This window comes from Atta colombica, unplaced genomic scaffold (assembly GCF_001594045.1).
Source record: "Atta colombica isolate Treedump-2 unplaced genomic scaffold, Acol1.0 scaffold160, whole genome shotgun sequence".
NCBI lineage: Eukaryota > Metazoa > Arthropoda > Insecta > Hymenoptera > Formicidae > Atta > Atta colombica.
Window position 1 is genome coordinate 318,698 of NW_017259251.1, and position 20,028 is coordinate 338,725.

Below are 20,028 nucleotides of genomic sequence, written 5' to 3' on the forward strand. Positions count from 1 at the left end.
AGTAAGTTTTAAGGAAGTAATCAAAGTATGTATCTCGTTCATATTTATTTTTTGCATTACATGTTATAACATCTATCATTACGATAAATTTACATTTAATAAATTATGTTTCTCGAACATTGGTTTCAAATGAAATATGTACAATAAAAAGCTTTTGCATCAATATTTTTTGAAATACTTACGCTGCTCGAGAATCGACATTCGTGTTTTGCTGCTCCCAGAATTTCTTCTGCGTGTAATCAGTTTCGTTCAATAAGATATTGGGCCCGCATTTTCGTGGGCCAAATGACCATATTTTATCCATTATATTATCCTTCCATCCCGCTTCGAGAAAAGCTGTCTCCAATTCGTTCTTGAATACTTTTGCTTCCTTCTGCTTCTTATCAGACATGAATCTCTCGTTGAGTTGATTCTCGCCAGCAATAGCCTCGTGTTCCCCATTCTCTTTTGTGTATCTGTCACAGTAACTATCCAACAATTTTATCAGATTTGCATTTTTCTCTAATAATTTTGTTATATTTTCCGGAAGAGGTTTCGTGTCTATCTCAAAACGACACTGCCGATTTGACGTCCAGACTTCAAGGTTGACTTCCGCCGCCTTCTTCTCGATCGCCTCATTCACCATATCGAGTTTTGGAGGTGGCACTACGGTTTCGCGAAATGGCACGATTGGATCAGACACGTTAATATCGATTTTAGCATATCTCAGCTTGAGATCCTCCAGGCATCTTTCCAGATGAACTTCACCTGCGGTGCTTAAGACGATCTCACCAGTCTCTTGTATGTGAACGATGGCGCAGGCATCCGCTTGGTTCAATAGTTTCAAACCGTTGATGAGCTTTGGCAAGTCGTTGGGATGTTTCGGCTCCAGGGCTACTCTCAATATAGGAACTGCGAGAGAAGTTAATTCTGTGAACGAAGGACAAGCAATTGTCGTTGAAAGAGTCGCGGTCTTTAAAACATGCTCTTCTAGGCTACCAATTCCGAAAACATTACCCGCTGGTACCTTATTTACAGCCTCAAGCTCTCTTCCCATAAGAATGTACAATTTATTTACAGTCACCTTCGTAATATGTCTGCCGGGCTTCAAATCCTTCAGCACGTAGGAAGGATTTATCTTCTCACCCGCTTTCTCGCGTTCCAAAGCAATAGAAGGATTATGTTTTGGTCCTAAAACGAATACCTCATCTCCAATCTTTATAGTTCCCGAATATACTCTGGCGAAGGCTACTAATGTGCCGTCCGATTTATCCTCGATAACATCTTCATGGTTTATGTTATTGGAGATTATCATATCGGGTGTATCTTCCTTAGTATCTTCATGATCTTCAATGGCAGTACAAGTTTTTTGCTCCAGTCTCTCTGCATGCTTCTGTCGAACAATTTCTCTTCTTTGTGCCAATTCTTCCGGTGTTAGCGACTTCGGTCTGTTTTCGGGCAGCATGTCCTTCTCCACTGGAAACATTTTCGATACGAATACGATAATCGGCGCTTCCAACGATGGATTGCATGATAAGAATGCTCTTTTCAGTTGCTGAGTTTCAAGAGGTAAAGCAGAGAAGTCGTTGTTTCCGCTTATCAATCGCTCGATTTTCTCATGAGTTAAATTATGCGGTGCTGGAACCTTCTCGCATACCATATCGAGACAATTTTGCGCCAGTGGAAGCCATTGCGAGCAAACGGCTTGCAACTGTGCTTTTGAATCTGTGTGCCTCAAATCGCGCGTTGTCAATTTAATATTTAATTTTTCAGCTATAGTCGGCAATTTATCTTTATCTTTTCGTATCACTATAATATCGTATAATACCCAGATATTATCCAAAATCAATTGAACGAAAAGTGGCTTCTTAGCCTTCTCCTGAGCTCCCTTCATGATCCTCTTCATTTTGTTATTTATATAAAAATCTCCCCACAACGTTTTACGTAGAACCTTTTCGCTAAATCCTAATTTGTTCGAATAAATTTTCGCGAATTCCATGATACTAAATCCCCAGCCATCAATTGCACTAGTGAAAAGAACGTTTCCTTGTTCCGGAGAGAAGTATAAATTTGAATCATCTATCTCTTCCAATACAGATTGCCAATCGGCCAGATCCCTTTCGTTCACCTTGTCCCACGTAGATGCGACCGTCTCCTCGCGTTCTTCACGTTCCATCACGTCGCTCGCAAATAACTCTCCCATGATGGCATTTACTTGTTCCAAGACTTGTGTCAAACGTACGTAAGCGTCCAATGGTGTCAATTTCATTTCCGTGATCAATCGGTCAACTTTATTAAGTACTAAAATAGGTTTCAAACCCTCGACGTAGGCTATAGATAAGGCACTACGTGTCTGGGGACATACGCCTTCTACTACATCAACTAGGATGACAGCTCCGTCTGACAATCTGACTGCTGTTGAAACTTCAGAGGAGAAGTCCACATGTCCTGGAGAGTCAATCAAGTTTATCACATGGTCCATTTCGTTGTATACATGATATAGCGTTATGGAGCTAGATTTCATTGTAATCCCACGTATCTGTTCATCTGGTCTACTATCCAGGTATCTAAGTTTGCCAGCCAGTTTATTGGATATGATGCCATTGCTTGCAACAAGAGAATCCGCCAGGGTAGTCTTTCCATGATCCACATGCGCTAGGATACATATGTTCCTGATATGTGTGGCATCAGTTTGTATCTCGTTAAGCTTCTCAATGCTGATAAAGCGCATTGTTACTCAGATAGGACAATGAAGGATGAAGAATATAGCTCGAAAGTATGTACAAATATACACACACACACACATATATATATATATATATATATATATACGTATCGTATTTACGTATCTTACGATTTACAATATTCAGCGATTGCAACAATAAATGTAAACGAATGACGTAGCAGTGCGGCAATATATACATACAATTCGACTTAGGCTACTCTATATTTATAAAAACTTAAGCTAGTGTCGGACCGATTCGCATTCGCGCACGTGTCCAGTTGTGGTAAACACTATTTCAGTTTATTTTCTCTCCAACAAAGCGCGTAAGGTTTGTTGAACGCGAGGATGTAACGAAGGTTGAACGGCCTCGCTGTCGTCGTGCGGAACATGCCAGCGGACATCGGTTATCGGCGCGACGAAACGAGACACACGCAGAAATACGGGTGAACGACGGGCACGTGGACGGGATCTCTCCTCCTCGTCGATATGTGACGCTCGACCACTAACCGGAGTGGTAGTCGAGGCTGGAAATGACACTGACACTTGCCGCCTACTTCGAGAGGTTAGGCGTGCTGAAACGTGAACTTGACGCGCGCCGCTTTCTCACTCGTTTCGCCTTGTGCTCGACCGCGTATTTCCACCAAGTATCCGCCTGTGACACGATTGAATTCGATCTGGATCTTTGATCAACGCGATTTTCCGTTCGTATCGTGCAGATTCACGAGTACTTAACCATGAAACGTGCAGACAGCCATATTGCTTCGGTGCGTGAGAGTAATGCGCGATTAGTGCGATTCGATTTGCGCATGCGAGACAAAAATGGATAAATAAAGGAAGAGAGAGAGAGAGAGAGAGAGAGAGAGAGAGAGAGAGAGAGAGAGAAAGAGTTGATTAATCATTCGAAAAGAATTTCTTTTCTCTTGAACAGAAGCAAGGATGAATAAACTTTGTTAGTCTAATCGGTGATAATCATAATTAACTTTAATGGATCAAATTAAATTTAATATCTATTATTTTATTGTTAATAGATAAAATTAATTTTTTTGTTGTTTAATTATAGAATTAGAAATTTTGCTGTTAAATTAATAACTGATTAATCGAAATTCGGTTGAATTTTGCTCTAATGGCTATTTCTATCAATATAGATTAATTTTAATCTCGATGTAACTTATTTTTATCTTTTTCTAAGTTTTAAAAATTAAAAAAACATAATGGATACACATAACACAATTTATGCCCACAATTTATTTCAGCTCAATAAACGAGATTAAAATGGATTAAAATTTTTTTAATATGTACTTCAAATCCATGAAAATGGATTAGAGCTGATACTAATTTAATATTCGAAAAAAAAACATTCATTTATTTAAGGATTGCAAATTTTATTCCTAAGACATTTATAATAATTATGTCTGATATTAATTACTTCAAATTGGTATTAAAAAACGCACCTTAGGAATTTGTAACTTGGAACCTTTGGATTATAATATGAATCTTCTACGTTACCCGTTACATCACTTCTTCAATAAACATGTTATTCATTCTCTATTTCAACCAGCTAAACCAGTGCACGAAATTATATAGATATGTATAATAAAAATATCATCATTTAATAGATATAATAAAATATAAACAATTTACATTAGAATGAGACAACATTGGATAAATGTCGAATAAGCTAATCTCGCTCGGCCGATGTCGCGCGCCATGATCAGTAATATTCAGGCTGTATTCGACTTGGTTTGCAAGTGAACACTTACAGTTCACATCGATCATTCATTTTTACTTCTAATTAAAAAGAACATAGCTCAATTATTTTTACAACTTTTTTAAACTTAGTTGGATTAAAACAAAAAATTTTCTACTTATAATTTTATAATAATTTAAGTAGCATTTATGGTTCATTTTTAAATAAAAATGTTTTTTATTCAATTAAATTGAAAAACTGCATTTCATATTTAGAATATTGAATTGAGCAATATTCACGATGCACACAAAATACTATATTATTTTTTTATTGAAAAACATAGAAATATACTCCATGTCATTCCTATAAATAAATAAAAATGCATTCAGGATTGAAAATAATTTATTAATTATTTTAACATTCATGTCTGTATTTTTGAAAATCTAAATCCATTTTAATCCATTTCAATTTATTCTCGTTTGCTAGAAGTAGATTAACTTTCTAATCTTGGTTTAATTTACTTACTTTTTTTCTAATGTTCCTACTAAAATGTAGTTTAATTTCATTCATTTTAATCTCAGTTTAACTGTTCATCTTTTTCTGATTTTTAGGATGAAGGATAAGTTAAACCGAGTTTAGAACCAAACTACATTTTATGATAACAATGAATATACGAAGAGATTCGATAAAAAAAATATTATTACTTGAAATAATTTCATTAAAACATACAGAGCGATTTATCGTGATCTACTTTTCGGCGAAAACATCCGTTTTACTTACTCGTGTTTCTCTATGCTTGTTGTCTTTTCTGCAACATAAGTTTCGAGTCGAATAAAAGAAAAAAATAAAGGAAATAATTAATCAAATGGAATGCAAAGTGCGACCAAAAAAAAAATTATTACCGCGACGCGATGGAGCTAAGTCGTAGATATACTATTATTATACACAGATAATTACGTGATGATTACGAGAAAACTTCAAAGAGAATAATATGAGCTTTTAGTGCAAAGTATAAAATCGATAATTCGTTTTATTTGCTATCTGTTACGTGACAATTGAGTTTTCTGAAACAAATCCAAAAAATAGCAGGCCTTTAAACGCTCGATTATTTTTTTATCTTAGCCGGTCGATGGTTTATTGTTATAATAAGTTGTATAATAAGTTGTAAGATTTAGGAGAAATTTGGCACAGTAGATTTAAAGAAAAATTTTTTAAGAGATTAGAGAAATTTTTAATAGAAAAGATTTAGGAAAGGCATTCGGAATTTATAATTAGTGAACGATTTGATCATATTCTTGCCGCAATTTTGTTGAAAGTTTTTGCATATATCTTTCTATATATCTTTCTCCTGTAATGTTTCTTGCAATATTGCAGCATGCAAGAGCGCAACATTGCTACGAAAGAGTTTTGTGTACTCGAATCATGTTTTCTAAAATTTCACGCATTATTTTAATATAAATTAAAAACCTATTATTAGTTATGTGTAACTATTTTATTCGCAATCACTGAAAATATATAGGTACAAAATATATTGAGGTGTTTTTTTCTAGACTTTAAAAACTAATATAATCTATAAGAAGTTTAAAGCAATGATTTCATTATCATTAATCAATGATAATGAAAGCTTACATAAAAGATGAGTCCTTTTATTCCAAAAATTTGTTATTCTCTCGAGCCCTTTTATCTCTGTTATTCCTTTTTTTCCACTTTTAATAGACTTACTCAACATATTATTTTCAACATACTTTATTGAGAAAGAATTAGCTATATTATATTTTAATCCAACCAGTGAAAAATATTCCAATATTTTCGGATCGCTATTTTTTATCTTTTTTTCTCTCATCGCCAGAATACACGGTAGCATTTCCCGTCAAGAAAGAAGATGTAATAAAAAATTTTATGTAATAAAATATTTTATTTAAATGAATTGATATTATAAAAAAATGGATGTATTAGAAAAAAGAATAGATTTTTCCAATTTAAAAAGATAACAAAAGATAAAAAGATAACAATCATATTTCTAAATGTACTTCATGCATAGATATGCATATTTCTCTGTCCGATTTATGCCATTCAAAAAAATCATTTTCATGAATCTTGTTCCCTTCATTATGAATTTGCCTTGTCGTAGACAACAGGAAAAAAAAACTGCAAACCTATCTATTTTGGAGAGAGAAATCTTTGAGAAACAGATACTTATATTATAGATTCGGATGTAAAGAAATAACGATCAAAAGATTTAACTAAATACGAAGTAGTACATAACAAAAAACAATTCGAGGACAACTGACGAAATACGCTAAAAAATGGAACATAGAAAAACGTAAGCAAATAAACATTATTATCCTACATCCTTAACCGTGATTGACCGAGTGATTGCTTAATGCTTATTGCAACGTTTTTCTATGTGCCACTAGTGCTCTATTCATTAACGAGAAAACGATATTACAAAACGGGCGAGACAACTAGAAATTGTTTCCCTCCGCGGCTTCCTGCACTATTGTGGATTTCGTTTTCTTATAAAGGGCTCGTCTCCTTAAATTAAGCATTGTTTTCGCCACTAGCCACACCGCGCCCGTCTCACACGTGTAACGCAACGCGTTCATGAAACCGACGATCAAAGAATGTGGTGGATATCCGGTCGTGCGCGATTCGATGCCGACTGTTCTCAATGATGCTTTGACGAACGTCTCTGGACTAGGTGCCATCCACGATGGTTTCCTACAGAAAAGATATGAAGTGACGACAATCGACACAGAAAATTTTAAATTCTGTGATTATTGAAAAATAAAATAGAATTAAAATTATTTCACTTCTCGAGTTTGGAACCGCGCGAGTTCATTATGTCAAGTAAGAGATTCTTACTTGATCTTGGACATCTTCGTGGCAACCGGACCGGGTAGAATACATTGAACGGTGACGCCTCTCGGCGCAGCTTCCGTAGCCAAATCTGCGCTGAGTTTATCGATGTACGCTTTACTAGCGGCATAAACGGATAGATATGGACTGGGTATAGCCGCGGACGTCGAACTCACATTGATAAGTACTCCTTTCCCTCGCTCCAGCATACCGGGTAGAATTGCTCTTGCGACCCCGGTTACTCCAGCCACATTCAATTGCAGTATTCTCGCGAGAACTTCCTCTGACACATTCGTGAACATTTCAGGATGATCGTAACTTGCGCCAGCGTTGTTCACAAGAACACCGACCTATTGGAAAATATTTCCTAATTATTGGGTTGGCAAGGAAATAATTGCGTTTTTTTAGCTCAAAGTTGTATATACAATATCTTCGTTAATAATGAATGAAATTTAAATTTTAAAAAAGGATTTTAAAGCTTGAAATCTCTACTTTTAAAAGCTTACATTTTTTAAGTTTATATATTTTAAGTTTGATAATTTTTAAATACCAAAAATTACGATCTGAAAAAGATGGAAAATTTTCTTTTCACTTTGTGGGTTTGTGCCCAAAACAAATTTGAGAAAATTTTCGACTATCTATTATGAAAATGATACTTTCCCTACAAAATCATTTTTTTTTAATATTCCTATGATTTTGGTTACTTATCGCGAATTAAATAAAAGGATCATTTTGACTTTAATTGTTAAAGTTTGTCGTAATTTCGCAATTTAAAAAAGAGATTCTTAAAACTGAAACTATCAAAATATATTTATATTGGTTAGTAAGAAAGTAATATTGCGATTTTTAATGATAAATAGCCTTTTAAAAACGTAATTACTTTCTTGCCAACCTAATATTTTCGCTCTCTCTCTCTCTCTCTCTCTCTCTCTCTCTCTCTCTCTCTCTCTCTCTCTCTCTCCCCCTCCCCCCTCTCTCACATTAAAAAAAGTATCTCTTAAATTTTTAAGGAAAAGAAATTTTTTAAATTTTTTTATACACATTAATTTGTGCTTTTTATTTATTGATTTATTTATTTATTGATTTATTTATTAAAATCTAAATTAATTTGTTTTACATTTTTTTGCATATTTTTTTTAAAGAAAAGCGATCTCTTTGTTCATACATCTCTGTGAAATATTCCTAACAATTTGTTCGAGATTTACAATGAATCACATTTGATTTATTACCTCCAAGTCCTGCGTTGCTTTGCCAATTTCCGCGTAAACTATCTGGCCTTCGGTTAAATCAGCTTCCACAACACGAGTTTCCACGCAATATTTCTGCTCGATCTCAGTAGCAACATCCTTCAACTTGGACAAGGATCGTGAGACCAAGACGATATCCATACCTTCTTCGGCAAGTGCCTTAGCGAATGCCTTCCCAAGACCATCTGTTGCACCAGTTACCACCGCCCATTTCCCCTGTGTTCGAAAATGTATTCCAAATCCGAAAGTCGGGGCGATCAGTTTCTTCCACGTTAAAATTCCGATCTTAACGAGGATCCTCAAACTGATCAGTGCTATTATTAACAGAAATATCTTCTCCCACCAGATTAGCGCCATTCTAAAATGTAAGCAATACTATATGTATGTTATGTAGATGATTCAATCTTCTTATACAGTACTGAAGCTAGCAGTAATATTATAACGTTTGAAATACATGATACTGCTTAAATTGCAATGTTGCTGTAATATTGCTAGACTGCTGGAATAATTTATGCTGTATGAGTTGCTTATATTTAATTTATTTCGCGGTTGAGCAATCAAACGCGAATCACGATCTGACAAGGTCTTTGGCTCTCAAGATAAATGATTTTAAAAAATCTTATTAAATTTTAAATTACTTCATCTGAATTATACTAATAATTATATTAATAATATTATATTAATAAACTAAATTTGAATTTAACAAACTATTGTCTGGCGTGACTGTTGTAACAAGAAGTTGATTGTTGTATAGCAAGAAGTCTGTTCTCAGTCATTACCAATTTGGCTTCCATGACCTCGTGTCATATCAGCCGTGTCAGTCATTGTATTGCTAACTTCATTCGCCACCATTCGCATTTATATCTTGTTTTATACCTTGAATTTATACCTTGAAAAATATTATTTATATAATATTCACCTAATTAACATCTTCAGACTTGGTTAATTTCCAATATATTTATAATACATTATTTTAAAATCTGAGGGGTATTATTATTATTTTTTTTTTATTTATATATATATATATACTACACATTATCTTAAATCTGAAGCACATTAATCTTTGATTATATTTTTCTGCTTAGATTTCATTCTTACATAATATATTTCCTGTCAGGCGATAGAGATAAGTTCTTATATAAATGATATATTCCACAAGTCTTAAAAAAATGTGAGTCATGAAAAAATACATCAATTATGTGATCAATTATTCTTCTATAAATATCGATTATTTATACAAATCGTTTATACAAAACGAGTGTTTAGTGTTTTTTCTTTTTCATTTGTTACGTTTTTATTTTTCTAAATATATGCTTATCTTTCACGTACATATCATACTTATTATATAAACATGTTTTGCGCGCAGATGCTTTTGAAATACAGAATGATAAGTATTTCGTTTTCACATACGCAATGAAAACATTAACATACCATATTTATTCATCATCATTGATAATCCAATCAATATTCGTTGCGATCGTCAAAGAAAAAAAAATCAAAGCTTTGCATGCGGAGCAAAGTCCTATTGTCGTATTATAGATTTCGTATCACATGCACAGTGATAATATTTAATATGTTTTGTTAGATAATGTGTGTTTTAAAAGAAAAAAATTTGCCTTTTATATTTTCAAGTTTGACTATAAATACATCAGTATATTTTTAACATAAATCTTAGAAAATAGAAATTCAGTACTATCCAATTTAATAATAAAAGATAATGATTAATTATTCATTTTAAATACTAAAAGCACTAAACAACAATACTTTTAATACTCAAAATAAACTGTTGCAACAGATGTAATAAGGTAATACAGCAAAATATCAGAATTTGAAAAATTTAAGTTGTTTGATTTGCTCTGTACTGAAAATCTCGTCGACTTTGATCTTGGTCAACTGATTTGATTCATATATAAAGGAAAATAAGATTCTTGAGTATTTCAGAAAACAGAATGGAAATAGTTAATATCCATTTCAATATAAATTAACCTCAGTTTAATTTCCTTTTTATCCTTTTCTAATTCTTAGAACTAAAAAAAAAAGAGTAAATTAAACTAAAATTAATCAATGTAAATTAACTTTAATCTCGATTTAATTTAATCTTTATTCTTTCCTAATTTTAGAACTAATTTTAGAAAAAGATAAATAGTAAATTAAACCAAGATAAATCAATGTAGATTAACTTTAATCTCAATTTCATTTACTTTTTATCTTTTTTCTAATTTTTAGAATTAAAAAAATAAAAAGTAAATTAAATCAAGATTAAACTTAATTAAAAAGAAACGGAAACATAAACTGTTTTCGAGAAATTTGTCAAATAGATAATCAGACAGATGAACGAAAAATTGAAATTATAAAGTAGGTATATAGTGTGCTACATTGTGCTACTTATTAAATAGTTAATTAACATCTTTCAATATCAATGTTGTACAAAAGAATTCAATACATTAATCAAAAGTCTTTGAATGATATATTTTATCATTTCTATATATAGCTAATTTTATTTCGCCTGGCACGACCAAAAAAAAAGTAATTAATTCTGACCGGACAGATCGTAAACTGCATAGAATTTCATCGCGATACATACAGCTTTCTCCGACGTTTCATACTTAAATGCGCGAGGCGATACCACGATACTTTCTCACTTTCTCACCTGAACTCGACCTTTACCAGCAACTGACTCTTCTTCCAGATCTCCCAATCATCCGATGACGAATGACGAATTCCGTTCTTCACGAGGGATGCGACAGCTATATTCTCGTCTCAAGAGAATGAATGTCAACAAATGTGCGCGCGACTGTTTGAAAATGACGATCGTATTTAATCACGTCTTATATGCATGCAGCAATATTTCGAATGAAAGGAACGAAGGACAAGGTTGATTGGTTTAGTGAGCACGATGCTGAGAGCGAATCAGATTGATTAAAGACGAAAATCAAGGTTACATTCACTAGAAAGACAACGACCTCAAGTACTCCTTGTACTACCTTGATAACTGCCGGCGTTATACTGCGTTCTGCCGCTTGCGAAAGCGCGGTCGCGATCAATGCTTTGCTCGGAATTAGGGGACTATCAGCGACGCTTCCGCGCGCGCGCGTACGTACGTACGCATTGATACGCACTACGCATGCAATGTCAGGGCTGAGGAAGAGCTGACCAGTACTTATCACCAGTATTCCCCACTTCAATGAGATGTCTCGTCCCCACGACGAAAAAATAGCGGTATCCTTGTTCACGTGGCCGAACAAAAGGTTCGCCGTCTAAACGAAAACGGCGGTGGGGCGGCCGAGAGAATTGACGATTCTCTCTTTGACACACTTCGCCGCAAAACTCGCGGCCTCCTTCTGTAAACTTCACACGATTTCTTTGATCGTCCGTGCGATATATCGACGACTGTGATACACTCCCGTTTTTTAAAAAAAAAGAATATTATATTTAGAAAAACTGCGTGTTGTTTGAATAATATAAGTCATTTCTCGTGCAATGAAATAGTTTTATGTACGTATATCAAAAAGCGATACTCACGTTCCTGATGAAATAATTGATTGGAATTTTCTATTGAGTTTAATAAATATTAAAAACAAATGTTTGCCTTTGAATTTAAATTTACAATTCTCGGACTTGCAATTTTTTGCAAGTTCCTTTTACCGCACATTTATAATGTTAATTCTAAGTTTGTTTTTTCAGCTGAATTTTTTGTTCATTTTTCCGCCTATTATTTTCATATTTTGAATAAAAAAAAACAAACTAATTTCCTGATGCATGCTTTCATAATTATACATGATTCGATTGCTATGTACAATATACAGTCACGAAACTAATTGTCCGGAAACAGATATTGCAAGTTTATTTATATATATAGTTACTATCCTCAATCATTTTGGAATCGTGTTCTCTGGATAGATGAATCAAAGATTAAATTGTTTGAATCTGGAAAGAAAAAAGTTTACTATAAAGTCAGAGAAGCTTTTAAAATCCGAAATCTAATTCCTATTATAAAATATGGTGGTGGAAAATCTCTCTTCTGGGGATCTTCTGGAGTAAAAAAATTTGAATTTATCTATGATACAATGAATCAACATACGTAGAAATTTTAAAGCGTAATTTTTAAAAGAGTCCGCTCGTATAGCCGGAATCAAATGAAATTTTATCATGCAGTTAGATAACCCCAAGCATAAGCATGAGTATTTTTTTTACATTTTTCCAAACTTGTTTTTTTTTCTAAAACAAACAATGAAAAAATTATGCCTTTAATTATATTTTGTGTTTTCACACATTACTATTATTTTTATTACACTAAAAAGTTTTACAAAAGAAGGATGCATGAACATGTATGGACATATTTCATATATAATTATACATGTTTATGAATATTTATGCATATTCATGCATGAAAAATTTGTTATCGTTAAGAGTTTTCACTTCTAAAAATATTATTCTTTAAAAATTATATTATTTGATGATACTGTACCGAAAAATAAACTTGCAATATCTATGTCCGGACAATTAGTTTCCTGTCGACTGTATATTAAATAACAAATTTGCATTAATTATCTCGCATGTGAAAATTTAATTCTTAGTGCACACGATGACTTTCCAGACTTTATTACACACGATGGGTCGTTCGTGTCTCCAGTTAATTTTCATTGCTTTTACAAGTACCTATATTAAAATTATTAAATTATTAAATAATTTTTATATATATTTTAATTTAATCGTCGTATATAATAATTTAATCGTCTTTATAAAATATATGTAAGGTTGCGTATTAAAAACATTGTACATAAATGTTATAATTTATAATTAATTACTTGGTGCTGCTAATATTTCAAAGACAAGAAATGCATAGGACATGAATAACCCAACCCATATATAATCATCATAATAAGGATTTATATCAGTAGAACTTGTTCGTAGATAATAATTGTGTAAGCACTATAAATATTACATATTATCTATTGATCATCGCTCTATTTTCGTTTTTTTTTTACATTTCCTGTATAATATACATTGATTTATACAGCATTATTATATTACAGCACAATTATCGTTCATTACATTAAAACTCATTACGAAATAAATACTCGCTGCAATTATAAATTAAAATAATACGTAAAGGTTAAATGAAATTTTAGATAGATGTAGAAATATCTAGATATCTAATTAACACGCTTATTAACATAATTTTGTATCAAACTTCAGACTGTCATTTACACAATTACTTACAATGCTTTATATTTTACAAATGAATATTGATATTAATCTGCGAAGATTACCTCGGATATAATTATATTTTTTATGTTTGTGAGTAAATAAGTAATTTTTAAGTATTATGCACAAATAAGGAGTTACCTTACAAATATGCAGTTTTTTATTGTGCAAATATAGAAATAAACTATAAATATAGAAATAACAAATTTATTTCAATATAATTCGGTCAAGCTATAATTTATCACGTAAATATGGTCGTCCTTTCAAATTGACTAAAATTGTCTTCACACTCATTTTAAAAAGGAAATGCTTTAGGTATTTCTACGCTGAAAAAAAAGATTGGCTGCTAACAATTTAAATGCAGCATAGCATTTTTAATTGACTTTGCAGTAGCAAATTAAAAATGTTATGCCATATTCGGCCAATCTTTTCTTTCAATATATGGATAAGTATAGAAATGTATGGATTTAACATAATTTATTCAAATTCAATATCCGTTCAATATACAAAATGTATATTATACAGACTTCTATAAAGACTGCCAACTTCGCTTCCATCTTTGAAAACAGCGCTAGACAGCGACATATTTGAGTTTTCTCATTCACACATGTATAAATTACGTGAATAAATTCACATGATACTCACAAACATGCGGAGGCGTTACCGCCTTTGGCGCTCTACACTGGAATTTTGTTTTTGTATCCTATCACAAGGATTATTAAGTCTCTGAAGCACCAATCTCCCACCAATGGCAACGAACCAATAACCAAAAAAAAAGCAATTTCTACCAATTTGCAGAACACAGGAATATGAATACAATAAATTTCATATTTTCTTTTGTAATAATCTATTTGACGCTTAATGCAACATACTATTATATTTTCTGGCTTTAATAGTTTTTGAAAAATTCTTCAATTGTTATGTAATCAGGACTGATTACGTAACTAAAAAACCTATTCGTCAATTCTTTTTTAATATCATAGCTAAATCGCATCTGTGAATTTCTCAGAAAATTGACCGCATCTGTGAATTTCTCAGAAAATTCTTTATTATTTTTAATTTTTAAAAAGATATCTGTGCACAGTTACCACAGATATTGGACAGTTAATAAGATCGCTATTGCTAAATTTGAAGATTTCTAGAAAACCACTTTTAATTAATTCATTTAAAATATCAAGATAAAATTTTATATTTATGAGAGTAGCGCTGCTTAAAATTTTATGCTCTACGCTGGAGCGTATCTGCTTAATGCCTTCCGCAAACAGGATACATACATATGCATGAGAACAAGGACACAATCAGATTCTCTCTATCGAGACAGCAGTGAGCATTGAGTCAGCAATATATTTATATAAGTCTGTGATTGTATATATACATACATATTCATATTTGTAGATACAGACTAGAATATTACGTACTAGAATATTAAATTATTAAATTACAGATACATAATATTGAAACGATGGACATTGTAATCGGATGGAAAGATACATGAAGAATATGTATTCAACTTTATATATTAAGATGGAATTACATGATGCTCGATTTCTTGAATGATAGCATATAGTCATGCCTGTTTTGATATATGCTAGAATTCGTTCATGCGTTGAACGTTGCATGTGCATATACTTGATTTTTATATTTATTATGGGTTACTAGCTTATTTTTCCTTGCATGCACCAATCAAAAGAAATAATTGCTAATTTCATAGTTATCTGTCAAACGTCAAACTATATGCATCAAAGCAAGCATAGCAACATGCATGTGTGCATGCATGCGTGCATGCTTATCATTCAAGAATCGAACACTGTGTGATTCCATCTTTACATATAATTAAGATAGAAATGCGTCATACATGTGCGGCCTTCATTTCTCTTTTGCGTTATTCGATCTATTTTTTAGGATGCCATATAATAAAATTATATGACATAAATGCAACGCCGCGCTGCTGAACACCGTGCTCGGATACGTGTTCCAGCACAATTCTATTACACCTAAAATGGTCAATTTAAAGATAGTCTTATAGTCAGTGCACCACGCGATGTATGGTAATGTATGATAGTACCATATATAGAATTGATAATGCAACGATCTGCTAAACATAATGCCGATAAAATTCGCAACAAAAAGTGGATAGACAAATAACTGACTTACAGTAGATATATCTACCTTTTCTTTCTTACGAAGTTGAGGCTTCAATTCCTTTCCAATGTGTTTTAACTTTACATACGACTTCATGTAGCTGATCCAAATGGGCGCGCAATACAGCAGCGTTAATACATGCAGAAGTAACAGAGAAACATGCAAATATGGATGTACAAATACCTCTTCTGGTAAGAACCTCCAATTTACAGTCCATCTGAATTCAAAAACTCTACCCAAATTGAAAGCGCCCTTTATATAAGCAATCGGATTCTCTAGCAAGAACGGAAGACCAAGAATCAGCTGTATCAATGCACAAATAGACAAATGTATCAATGTTTTGAACATTCTTAGTGCGCATAGATAAATAACAAGAAGCGCTGGAGCAAACAGCAATATGTTCATCTTGATGGACACAGCAAGACTATATAACACGCTACCCAAGTACCAGCGATTGTCCAAGAATGAATTGATAGATGCATATAACAGCACCATTGCTACTGGATCATTGAAGAGTCTCAAAACAAATATCGAGTGTATTCTATAGGAAGTACAGCACATCAAGATGAGAACGTAAGGCGGCACTTTCTTGGTCCGTGCGTAAATCCGGAAGACTAGCATCAGCATGATCACGTACAGTGCCGCAAAGATGTACTGTGCTATCCTTACGTTGGTGCCATGAGAAGTTATATAATAGAGGCTGGAAAAGATGTAGACAAAGCCGGCAGGGTAAACCAGTGATCCAGTATCACCTCGCAGTTTCGAGTAGTCCAATGTGCCGTTCAGGAAACCTTCAACTTCTTGCATATAGGCCTTCCAATCGATTTCAGTGTATGGCACTGTCTGGATGACTACTGCATTCAAGACGATTTCCAGAATAATGAACAGTTTCACCGTCAATGACAATTTTTTCGGATCGGTGAGAAAAGAGACGAGTTGTCGCCATTCCACATAATTCTCTAGCCAGCCCTTGTTGCTCCTCCTCGAAGACCTACCAGCATTGAGGTTAGGTCTCGTCTCCCTGCGTGGCGCCATTCCGTCTGCAATGCGTATCTATCGTCATTTATTGTTTTTTTTTAATTATACTTATAAACAGACTCGCGCAGATTTCCAATAGTGAATATTACCTCGGTCCCTTTTCCGTGATATCCTCAAGAGGTTAGCCGGATTTACGATATCGGTTCATCCGCGTGACGATAAATAACCAGCTCATCGGAGCGATAATCCATCACTTTTTGTCATCGGATACCCATGGATGCCGCGGAAAAGATACTTCTCTTTCGTTTTTTATGTATCGAGTGACAAATCTGTGTTTTCCTTGGTATAAATGTCCACAGAACCTTATTGGAATAAACATGGCGATCGCAAGGTAAATAGAACTGGCTGGCTTTTCGAGCTGAACTTTCCAAATTATTCGCCCTTTCTTTCTATCTAATCGATCCGATCAAATAGCTGTTTCAGTCGAGTGCAGAAAATGCGGGAGTGCAGCAATATATAGCAAGAATCATGGTGTATTTACACCATGGCAAAATATAAATCCCCTCTCACTTACATCGCACGGCGCGCGCGAATTGCGATGACGTCACGACCAATCGGCGCGCGGACGGCAGTGACGTCACGACCAATCGGCATGCGCCAGCTGGGATTCCGGGTTTTTGACAGAATCCAACGTGTCGCGAATAGTCGCGAAGCTCGGAGGTGAACGGCGGCGGTGGACGTATCGCAAGATATTTTGAGGAGTCGAAAGTGTGAATTAAAGTCACCACGCGCGCCCATCTACCGAACGACGGAGGCCTCGCATCGGAAATACGGTAATTTTCAATCCGATCGCAACGATACGTAGTACGCGCCCGCGCGAAATAACCTTAAATTTAGTCGTCGAAGACACTTACGTGTCAACATTTGACATCTCGCGTTTTTTTCCGTCGGTATTCTCGCAACTCTCTTTGTCCTTTTGTCACAAAATCTAGGAATCTCGTGAAATTGAAAGCTTGGAATGTTTCCTTTAGCGTCTTCGAGAACGCTCGAGAATAACAGGGATGTTGTGATTTTGTGAATTAGAATATTTGTAATTAAATTCCGATTAATTTGAGTTAATAATGAAAATTTATAATGTGGCGAGAGATCACTTTAATCGACTTTCTCTTGTCTTTTTTGTGACAGATAAACATATTTAAAATATGTTATCGAAATTTTAGGTTTTTTTAACTACTTACATGGCTTATCTTGCCTCTTTTTCTTTTCACATTGAAGAAAAAAAGAGAAAAAATAAATAATGCAGGAAATTCATCTAAAAAGACCTTTTGATTTACACGATCATATGATAACACTTGTATAAATATTTATTTACATTTTATTGATTAAAAAAAAATTTTTAATTAACAGAACTCGATAAAACAGAAAGATGAATGCGTCGATGTCGTTAATACTTTCTGTATTCCTCGGAATTGTGTGTACTGTTACAGCATTAAAAGAAGGTGACTGTGAAGGTGAGAATCTCTCTGACATTTGCCTTATATATAAAATTTATACATCCCTTTTTATGACTTTTACATTCTTTATCTGATTTTATAGTATGTGTTGCTGTTGTGGACAAATTTAGTCAGACACTAACGGCAGATATTAAAAGTAACCCTAAGAAGATTGAAGAAAAGTTTCGAGAATTCTGTAAAGGCACTAAATCAAAAGAAAATAGATTTGTGAGTATGAGCCTGTGGACAAAATAAATACAGATTCCCTTGATCAATTGTTTAAAATAACCGCAATTGTTTTATGTGCTTCCAGTGTTATTATTTAGGTGGATTAGAAGAATCTGCCACTGGTATCTTGGGTGAGCTGAGTAAACCACTATCATGGTCTATGCCTGCAGACAAGATATGCGAGAAATTAAAGAAGAGGGATGCTCAAATATGCGATTTGAGATTCGGTATGTATAACATTTGTACACTCTTATCATTCTTGTTGCAAAGTCGAATATTTTGTTAGTGTTACGTTGCTATTTTTGTTTCAGAGAAACAAATTGACCTCAATACGGTAAATCTGAAAAAATTGAAGGTACGTGATTTAAAGAAGATTTTGAATGATTGGGAAGAGACGTGTGATGGATGTATAGAGAAGACGGACTTTATCAAGCGGATTGAGGAGCTCAAACCCAAGTACTTTAGCAGCAGTTCAAAGACGGAGCTTTGAAGGATTATCCTTAATTTAGACAAGCAATTAAGTTAGGATGGCTAAAAGTTCTGTTTCTTCTATGGAGGAATTGTTTACAGCATTTAGGATATGTATTATCCGTGTCAATATACGATTCGCGTATAGCTATGTTCTGAAAAAGTTTGTCTTTAATGACAGTCTTACGAAGACATTTAGTTTCCATTAAATGGAGTAGAGTTTAAATGAGAATTAGCATGAGACAAACGATAATGGGCAAATTTTGTTATGCAACATTTTTATATCTCAATAATTTCGAAGGACATATGTTAGTAATCTGATTTTTCCTTAAAGTTAGCCATGCTAATGGATCTTTTTTTACCGAAGGTGCTCCATTTTTATGACATCATTAGATATAAATTAATATACGTCATTTATATACGAGAAATTATTTTCACACAGTATTTATCTTTATTGCTCTTCCTCAGGTAGTATAGTAATATGCAAATACGTGTTTGTACGGTATGTTCGAACAATACTTCGTACCAAAACATAAATACGGTGTCGAACGATGTGTAAAAGATACTTTAGCCACAACACCGTTATACATTCTTACAAAATTAGATTTTCTTTTTCGTTATCCGTTATGAAATACGAACAAAATGTACAACTAAACTTATGAAATATTTCTCATGGCCAGTATGAACTGTCTTATTTGAACGTGCAGACTTAACAATGCCAATTTTTGAGATAAGAATTATTTGTATCGATATACACCAACTTTTCCAGTAAAAAGAAACAAAAAAAGAGATAAAAGTATATAATATGTACTCGAAGTACAATATCCTAAAATTAAAGATTACGATAAATCGCGCATAAATAATTATAGATAAGGTATTGTCGCATATCCAAATGTACTACTCCGAAAATTCCAAAACTGAATTATTTATTTCATGATAAGACTGCGTAATTACGTTTTCTATATTACATTCATGAGTCTTGATACAAGAGGTCAAACAAATAAAAAAAAAGCA

At 33.5% G+C, this 20,028-nt stretch overlaps 4 protein-coding genes across 6 annotated transcripts in view; 1 reads left to right on the plus strand and 3 right to left on the minus strand.

Annotated features, from left to right (window-relative positions):
- Positions 1 to 2,763, minus strand: part of LOC108685837 (elongation factor-like GTPase 1) — a 42,587-nt gene extending 39,824 nt beyond the window's left edge. Inside the window, exon 1 of the mRNA XM_018190820.1 lies at positions 183 to 2,763. Coding sequence (XP_018046309.1) covers positions 183 to 2,710 — 2,528 coding nt within the window. The 5' untranslated portion in view covers positions 2,711 to 2,763. The remainder of the gene's footprint in view (positions 1 to 182) is intronic.
- Positions 2,764 to 5,406: 2,643 nt separating this feature from the next.
- On the minus strand, positions 5,407 to 11,715 carry LOC108685845 (very-long-chain 3-oxoacyl-CoA reductase). Of its 2 annotated transcripts, XM_018190839.1 has the most exons (5): positions 11,148 to 11,715; positions 9,277 to 9,386; positions 8,480 to 8,855; positions 7,257 to 7,600; positions 5,407 to 7,112 (listed from the first exon to the last, which is right to left on the minus strand). In XM_018190839.1, the coding sequence occupies exons 3-5, from the start codon at positions 8,852 to 8,854 to the stop codon at positions 6,857 to 6,859; spliced, it is 975 nt and encodes a 324-aa protein (XP_018046328.1). In that variant the 5' UTR covers position 8,855; positions 9,277 to 9,386; positions 11,148 to 11,715; the 3' UTR covers positions 5,407 to 6,856. The 2 variants fall into 2 exon arrangements, with proteins under 2 accessions (XP_018046328.1, XP_018046327.1); XM_018190838.1 differs by lacking the exon at positions 9,277 to 9,386 and having other exon boundaries at positions 11,148 to 11,710.
- Positions 11,716 to 15,188: 3,473 nt separating this feature from the next.
- LOC108685806 (lethal(2)neighbour of Tid protein) lies at positions 15,189 to 17,329 on the minus strand. Of its 2 annotated transcripts, none has more exons than XM_018190775.1 (2): positions 16,975 to 17,329; positions 15,189 to 16,887 (listed from the first exon to the last, which is right to left on the minus strand). In XM_018190775.1, exon 2 carries the CDS (start codon positions 16,880 to 16,882, stop codon positions 15,572 to 15,574), a length of 1,311 nt encoding a protein of 436 aa, XP_018046264.1. In that variant the 5' UTR covers positions 16,883 to 16,887; positions 16,975 to 17,329; the 3' UTR covers positions 15,189 to 15,571. The 2 variants fall into 2 exon arrangements, with proteins under 2 accessions (XP_018046264.1, XP_018046265.1); XM_018190776.1 differs by having other exon boundaries at positions 15,189 to 16,900.
- A 196-nt stretch (positions 17,330 to 17,525) lies between these two features.
- Positions 17,526 to 20,019, plus strand: LOC108685833 (mesencephalic astrocyte-derived neurotrophic factor homolog). Its single transcript, XM_018190816.1, has 5 exons — positions 17,526 to 17,658; positions 18,233 to 18,336; positions 18,422 to 18,546; positions 18,632 to 18,773; positions 18,858 to 20,019. Exons 2-5 carry the CDS (start codon positions 18,252 to 18,254, stop codon positions 19,034 to 19,036), a joined length of 531 nt encoding a protein of 176 aa, XP_018046305.1. The 5' UTR covers positions 17,526 to 17,658; positions 18,233 to 18,251; the 3' UTR covers positions 19,037 to 20,019.
- Positions 20,020 to 20,028: the final 9 nt, after the last annotated feature.